Here is an 8,542-nt window from a genome sequence, read left to right as displayed (position 1 = left end):
TGCCGGGTGGAGGACGGCCGTCTCAAATACGCGCTCTGATGTCATGACCGGTCTGGGCGACTGGGCTGGCTCGGTGTCGAACTGCGACTTCCAGCTCTGCCGCGTCCTGGGCCCTCGCCAGGCTGCTTTTTTGCTCTCTGTTGTGTGGAAGTTGAAGGTTGTATGACGTGTATGATGGGATGGAGCAGGGTCGGAATTGTTTAGGACTGTGTGGCTGGCACGCCGACCGCGTAGCATGTGAGACACGACGGGAAATGCAGCGAAGGGGTGTGTCATGGTGTGATGTGTTGGTGGTATGGTTGTTCCGGGGATTCTTTTGGCCCGGGATTTGGCGTGCGTGGGACGCACTTTTGCGGACGGTCTGTGGCTCGGATCTTTTGGTTCTCTGGTATTTGGTGTGCGTTGGACGCAGTTTTGTGGGCAGTAAAATGGGTGTGGGTGGCTCCCGTGTGGAAAACGAACTCCCTTGCCCAATTTGGTTTCTGGATCCGAGGACAAAGAGACTTGTCCGATCTAGTTTTTGGGTTGGTAGTAAGTTGTTTGTGCTTTCGCTTTGCAAGCGACCACCATTGTTGTATCCCTGAACCCCTGAATAAAGTAATTAAAAAGTCAAAAGTCTTTCTTTCTTCTCTCCCTAATTTGACCACATGCAGGCAAACTTGCTTGTCCACTGAGTTATGGACAACTGATGGGCTTCTTATTACTATACTTGTCTGCTTCCTCCATATCCTGCCAAGAGACTATTTCATTTCTTCACTCTCACTCCAGAACTTGAGAACATGAAAGCCCAGTTGCTCTTGGCTCCTGGAGCATTAACTTCTCAGCCAGCTACACCTTTTAAGGATATTTTCCTGAATCTTTTTGCACAGTACTATACAAAAGCAGTTGCTGCCAGAAACTGCTTCCAGCAGCATCCAACCACACACTGACTGGATTAAAGCCAACTTGACTTTCATTGGGAGTGGCTCCCGATACTAAGTCCAGTTTTCCATAATACAGTGAAAGCTTCTTTAGTGTGGGATAGATTAGGTCCAATTCTCATCTTAGTTACATCAGTGTGTATGCAGAATATAAATAAAGCCAATAAAGACACTGAAACAATCCCAGTGTCAAGATGATATGAGATCAGAAACTGATCCTAGAATACTTGCAAGGGCTGTTCCTACAACAAAAGTTATCCTAATTTTAAAGCAATCTGCTTACATTCCAACACTGTGCCACTGACTGGTCAAAAGTATTGAGCGAAAAGTATAAAACAAAGGAAGAATGCAGATGTGAGGGAGCATTCTCTCTCTAAATTCCTATCCTAGAGACCAAGGCTGACCCTTTGTTTTACGAGACATAAAACTTAAACAGTCTACAATTGATTCATAGAGAAGTAGAAGATACTGTGCAGCTCCAGCCCTTCTGAAGAATGAACAGGCCTCATCAAGAATGAATAGGCCTCATTTACTCTGGTTTAAATCATTCCTCTATGAAGTCAAGACCAAAATCCCACTTGATTTCAATGGAGCCCACATTTCACTCTGTAAATATTTCTGCTAAATCATGGCAAGTCTAACTGCCTTCATTTCCAACGTCTAAGGCTAAATTTTGAGCTTCTTATTCCATTTTATTTAGGGATGTTTCAATGAAATTGTCAAAGTCTGGCCCCTTGTACACATACATGTTGACTACTCCCAAAAGAGCCAACACAGCAGTAGTCAGGGCTTCACATCAACCTTGACTCAATATATTTAAAATGGCACTGTCAAGGACTTAAGCCCTCAAATGTTAATAACTTCAACATTGATTATAATTAAAATTTCAAGGGCTTGATTCTGATTTTGCATATATTAACATAAATCAGAAGCCAGTAATATTGTACTGGTATAAAGCTGATGTAAACAGGAGCAGAATCAGACCCTATTCTTTTTTAAATATAACTTCTGTTAGCATGATGATGATATGGATGAAATCCTGTGAAATGGGTGAGCCTCTTAGCTAATTCCATTCCAGGAGCTAAGCACCCTTTTTAACTCTTGGTTAGAGCCACATTCATTGCTGTTGGTTTCAGTCTCAAAATCGTTGTCTGGAAGGGCAACAGATAGAGCTCAGCTGATTCCTTAGACAACATGGAGGAAGATCAATTAATGGAAGGAAAGAATGACTGAGCTTGAAAGGAGAAAATGTTTCATTCTTTAGAGGGATATTACTGACCACAACATAAAACCCTCCTAAATTAAAGCTGTAAATACAACAGTAACTGGCTGTCTCCTTTTGGTCACTTTAGTGTGTGTTTTTCCTCAGTTGCCACATTCCACCACAAACAACTTTATTGATCTCCTAAAATATCAGTGTGAGGTGTGTGGATCTGGGAATATTTTTTATGATGGAATATGCAGCCAATTGGCATTTGGTCCTTCAGGCTAGCCGCTAGTTTTCAATCTAAAATAACAGTTTGTTTAATTTGTTTGTTCCTAACAAGACCATACAATTTAACTGACTTTATGAATCACTTTAGATTTATTGCCAATTGCACTCTGTTGTTTTATAATAACCATTTGTCCTTACATTAGCACTCAAAGCTTTCGGGAAACATTTTGGCTTTGGTATTTTGAGGGAAGAGAGTTATACCATATCCATATGTAGCTGCAGAGGAGATGTGTATGTGCAAAACCATGCTCATATTACTTTCCACGGAGGGGCCAGAAGCAAAAATGACTGGAAAAATGTAAAACATTTGTCTCTAGGAAAGAATCCTCATTCCTACAAAAAAGGTGTCAATTCAACTAGCCTTGCTTAGAAAGACAACTGCTTTATTCCTGGAAGAGTCTCACTGAAGACTGAAGATATGGAACCCCCCACCCCCCCAAAAAACTCCTAAGAATCAGTTGTCCCTAATTGATTATGCAAACTTTGTCTTTAAAAAGAAATATAAGAAAAAATTCAAAGCATGAATTATACTTACTGAGGTCACAGTGAATTCCATAGTAACCTGGTAGGCAGGTGCATTTGCCAGTGACTGGGTGACACTCCTCGTTTTCTGCAGAGCACTGACACACTCGGTTACAGTTCTTACCATATGTGCCTGGTGAACAAGCTTAGAGACAAGGAAATGTAAACCAATGAATTAAATTTGTCTTGGTAACTACAACATTCACACAAAGAGAAGGCTAAAATTTATTAAATAAGATCCCTGCCTACAGAAGTATGTTGCCTTCTGGGACTTGAGTTTTATTAAATTTACTTGGGGATTACTTCACTGTTTGGTTTTGTTTTGTTCAGTCAATTTGTACCCAACTGTCAAGGGCCAGCAACAATTTTCTTGTCACTAAAGAAAATCATAGGGAGATGTCAGGCAAAATTGACTAAAATAATAGTACAATTCACAGGGGACCACATGTATGGATAAAGACATTGTACCTTGTGCAAATGGTTTAAACTTGCAAGACTGCTTTAGCGCAAACATTTGTACGCAGTGCATTTTGTCATTTGTCAGCCACGCTGCCTACATGTTTCTATCTTACTGCACCTCGGTTTTTACACAGGTGTTCACTTCTGTACCTCAGCACCCTCACAGCTATATTTAGACCTGATTCTCCGGTGAGGTAAACTGGTGCAACAAAATATACTGCAATGGTGCTTATTATAGCTATTTATCATTATTTCTGTTACTTTTAACATCAGACAGCCCTGACTGGGGATCATGCTCTGTGTGGGAAGCATCAAATAAAGCATTTAAAGACTTTTAGATCAATTAAGGACATACATATTAACTGAAAATCTCTATAACCAACTCTTTTTATGTTAAAAATTATACTCAAGGCAAAGATTTTGGAAATTCTGCAGTAAAGCACAAAATAGGAATTACAGAGCTGGGATCAAAGCGGAAACACAGATTGCTTTCCAGGGTCACTACAGAATGGCTGGGGTTTTTGCCACATTCAGTGATGGCTATTAATTAGGATAATAAAGATAATTACAACCCAGCAGAACTCTGGCAGGCAAGAATGGAATCTGTTCTCCCACCAGCAGAACCTAGTGGAGGGCAGAGGTGACCCTATTCTCTCCCCTCTCAAAGGACAGAATTGCCTATTGGGCACAGCAAACAGAGCTGGCTCCGACCCATGCCAGCTGTGATGAATTTAATCCCTGTCTTCTTCCTCTGCCAGCTGGAAAGCTGTGCATCCAACATGCTGCTCTCAAGTTCTAAGCCACCTTTATTACTGCACAGGTCTTGCTGTCCTACTGCTTATATCAGCTATGTAGTTATTTAACAAATGATTCATTCCCCTGCAGAATTTTTAAAGGGCAATTAGTCGAATGCTTTTATGACAACTTACTTTTTTCACAGCCATAGCCAGTAAATCCTTGAGGGCAGCCACACTCTCCAGTCACATGATAACAAGGGGTACCCAAAGCACAGTTGCAATGCTGGGCACAGTTAATGCCATAGTACCCAGACAAACAAGCTGGAATAAAGAAAACAATGTTCAGTAAAGCAAACTGTTTAGCAGATGTGAGGGGCTGGCTGGCAGTGACCTAACCCAGGGGTTTTGAAAGGGCAAAAGATGATTGGAGGACTAGGGAATTCCCTTTCTGCACCAATCAGGCCCCAGAGAGTCACCTCCCCATGTCCCGATTGGCTCCTTGGGTCACCTGGAGGGGGATAAAAGGGGAAGCGTGGGCTGACTCAGGGGAGACACCAGCAAGGGACAACAAGGAAGAAGCTTCACAGAGCTGGCAAGAGCTGAGCCAGCAGGACAGGAACAGTGCCCTGGAAGAGCCTGAAAGAGCAGGACCTGCAGGCAGCAGTGGGACCTCAGCAGCGTGGCGTGCAGCTGGCAGGAGAGGCTCCCCGCTGGGCTCCAGGATCCCCTACGAGAGGCTGCAGCCAGCAGGAGAGGCTCCCCCACTCCAGGAAGGATCTGAGCAGTGACCTGAGAGGTTTCCAGCTCTGCTTCCAGCTCCTCCAATCAGAGGCCAGGCAGCTCAATGTGAGGCCGGGGCTCCAGGAAGGTCAAGACCCCTTGCGGGCTAGGCCTGTGCTACCAGTGGGGGCTGTGTTGTAGTGTTCCTGCCTACCACCTGGGAGATCTAGGTTCAAGTCTCAGCTGAGGTGACTTGGGGTGAGTGAAATAACAAGAAACAAATCTTCTTGCAGTGGAAAGGGGCTGTTGTGTTCCCTCCCACCCCCCTTCTTCCCCTTCCAGGTACCAAGGTCCTATATTTCCTTGTCATTTGACATTTTGCGCCTTTTTATATTTCACCAACCCATATTGTTTGTTCTGCTGTTTGTGTTTTATATTTTGTTAACCCTGTCAATGATTTTAAGTGTCTAACCTTTGTTGAATCCTGCCCCCTTGGGGCACTGTAGTGTCCACTATACCCTCTGATTTATGCCTGTTATGTTCCCAGCATTAAAAGGTATATGGTTAAGTCCCCATTGGTGGTCTGCCTCTGCTCTATAGCGGGAGGAGAGTCCCTACGCCCCCCACAGTGCTTGTGCACCTGCTTTGATTCCTTCAATTGGAGAGGGGGTACCATTTGGAGTACCAGCTGGGTTACATAACTAAAGGCCAGATACTATCCTTTAGTAGATGTTGTAGAAGTTGACAAAACAGTGAATATACATGAAAAATAGCAGTGTTTTCAAAACAACTATGTTCTTTGGAGAACTGACTGCAAAAAGGAGTAAAAGTTCAGCTGCTCAGGATTTCCACAGACAGGAGACAAATTCTGACCTGCAATCATAGAAGCTGAAATGCTAAACCCTTTTTAGTTGACAAATTCTTATCAATTTTGATAGGAGTAGGATTTTATTCGCATCTTTAATATGCACATTTTTATCATGCACACAAGGAACCTTTATATGAACTTGACTTGAACCACAAATATCATGAATAAAAGACTAAAGAGATAAGAGAGACAAGATCAGGTCTTCTCTTGTACTTGGATACTTCTTGCTTTTCCTAAGAAGATAACATCTTGGTTTTTAAAGCACCTGTTTCTAAGGCAAGATCATCCCTTTCCAAACCATCCTACACACTATATCCTACACTGTAATCTAAATTCTCCGTAAGATTACCTTCAACCTAACCTGCCACAGGTAAAGCATGAGAACTACAGCCACCCATGTCCTGCTTCTATGAGATGTTGTCAACAAATGCTCAAGAGATCTGGGTATAGGGCCACACCCCCTGCTGAAGAGGAAGGCAAAACCCGCACACCCTTGTATTAATTTGACCATGGGGTAAAATTCCTTCTTGACCCCAGAAATGGTGATTGGTCTGACCCTGAGTGGAGGGGCAAGAGCCTCCCCCAGGAACCTTTGGCTTTGGTCCCAGCAGAAGCATTGTTATATCCCAGTCAAAGTCCTCAGCCTTAGCTATAGCCAACACCCAATGCCTCTAAGAAAGGCTTAAAAACACGCTGACACATGTAGCAGAAAGGGGAGGGGCCAAGGAGGGGCCAACCAGCAAAGTCTAGAAGCATGAGAAATACCCATAGCAGAACATAGGTAGGCTTGGTAGAATTTGATTTTTATTAGTCAATGTTAATTTCACCTAACATTTACAGACTGCTGAAAAAATATTTCCATTATAAATAATCAAAATTTATAGAAAAGGGATTTAAGAAAAATAATGGCTGATGGAGGTGTGATGAGAGGGGAAGCAGTTCTACAGAACCATGCTGATTCACACTGCAACTCCCAGAAACCCCAGGGAACTGGAAGATGAACAAAGGAAGAGGAAGTGACGCAGCAGATGAGGGAGCGGTCATTAATAAACTGTACACTGTCAATAAATTGTCTGCCCCCCCACTCCCAATTTTGTGCAATCCTGAAAATTTAAATTGATAAAAATTGAAATAAATTCTTACAAATAAACATTGATATTATCTGTCTAAATTACATATATAAAAAATTGAATTCTGCCAAGCAGAACATAGGCATAGTTATGCCTAGGTCATCCCTGACCAGTGGCTCTCCAACATCTTTTTCTGAACACTTCCAGTGATGGTCATAACTTCCCTAGTCAGTCTATTCCACTACTTGGTATTCTAGTAGTGAAGTTTTTCCAGATATCCAACCTAAATCTGCTTTGCTGCAATTTCAAGCCACTGGTCCATGTCCTCCTCTCTACAGCAAGAGAGAAAAGATGTTTCCCCTCTGCCTTATGGCAGTTGTTCAAGTATTTGAAGACTGCTATCATGTCTCCTCTTAAGAGCCTTTTCTGCAAGCTGAACATGCTCCTTCAGCATCTCTTCATATGACTTGCCTTCCAAGTCCTTGACCATCTCTGTTGCCTCTGTAATTTCTCCAATTGCTTTTTAACATGTGGAGCCCAGCACTACACACAGTACTATGGATGAAGCCTAACTAGTGCTGAGTATAGAGTCACTATCACCTCCTACATCTTGTACCTAGGGTGCAGACAGAAATGACAATTTTCACCTGATCTGGTCACAGGAAGTGGTTTATAGAAGTGAGCAAACACAAGTGTTGCAGACCACTTCAAACTGCTGCAGACCACTTAAAAAATGGCTGATAGGGTGAAAATCTGAACCCTCATTGCGTGAGGGTTCAGATGAAGATGCTTCAAAACAGAGCGTCTTCTGTAACTTGTGCCTGCGCTGCCTCCCAGCCTGTTTTCAGAATGGGAAGGGGGAAAGGGAGAAGAATACATTCGGTTTGGGGGTTTTCAGCCCCAGCTAGAGGATCAGGAAGCTGTTTTGGAGACCCCTGAGATGGGGTGGGGGGAGCTCCAATTCACCTACCCCATCCTCCAAAGCCAGCTGAGGAACCTAGAATGAGCTCCCTCAGCTCCCTTCCCCCCCTCCCATTCTGAAAACAGTGTGGGCTGGCAGGGAGAAGGGGGCGTTGCTATGGGAAACCAGCTGCATGCTTACAGCCAGCAGCAAGACTCCCCCCCGACTAATGGAACCAACAGTGAACTTCTGTTTGGTCCAGGGGATTGTTCAAACTTAGAACACTTCCTGCAAAGCATTCTCAGTTACAGTGGGGAGCTGCACTTCTGTCTGCACCCCTAATGCTTCTATTAATGCATCCCAAAACTGGATTGGCTTTTTGTGCAACTGCATCACACTACAGACTCTTACTGAATCTGTGGTCTACCAAGGCTCGCAAAGCCTCTTCCATAGTGCTGCTATACAGCCAGCTACACCCATTTTATATCTGTGGTTTTGATTATTTCTCTTGAGGTGTAGCACCTTGTATTTGTTCATATTGAACTCATTCTGTTAGTTCTAGCCCAACTTTCCAGTCTGCCAAGATCCTTCTGAATTGCACTTGCATCTTCCAACGTGTTTACAATCCTTCCCAGATTTGTGTCTTCCGCAACCTTGCTCAAGAAGAGTTCTATGCTAGCACCCAAATTGTTAATAAACACACTGAACAGCACTGGGCCCATGTACTAGTGATCAGAATCAAGACGCTAACATTTAGTGTTCTTTTTTGGTACTGGAAGGTGATGAATTGCTAGTCTTGGGAACAGATGGTATTTGGCATGAAAGAATGTTAAATATCATAATAACGTGA

General features: G+C 43.2%; 1 protein-coding gene across 4 annotated transcripts in view; it reads right to left on the bottom strand.

Moving 5' to 3' along the window:
- Positions 1-8,542, bottom strand: part of LOC109308411 (multiple epidermal growth factor-like domains protein 6) — a 291,549-nt gene that overhangs the window by 17,000 nt on the left and 266,007 nt on the right. For all 4 annotated transcript variants that reach the window (XM_019532693.1, XM_019532694.1, XM_019532696.1 and 1 more), the window contains 2 exons: positions 4,326-4,454; positions 2,951-3,082 (listed from right to left, as the gene is read on the bottom strand). In XM_019532693.1, coding sequence (XP_019388238.1) covers positions 2,951-3,082; positions 4,326-4,454 — 261 coding nt within the window. The remainder of the gene's footprint in view (positions 1-2,950; positions 3,083-4,325; positions 4,455-8,542) is intronic.

Source organism: Crocodylus porosus, unplaced genomic scaffold, assembly GCF_001723895.1.
Source record: "Crocodylus porosus isolate Cpor-Errol unplaced genomic scaffold, CroPor_comp1, whole genome shotgun sequence".
Classification (NCBI taxonomy): domain Eukaryota; kingdom Metazoa; phylum Chordata; order Crocodylia; family Crocodylidae; genus Crocodylus; species Crocodylus porosus.
This window is presented reverse-complemented; position numbering and strand designations above follow the sequence as displayed.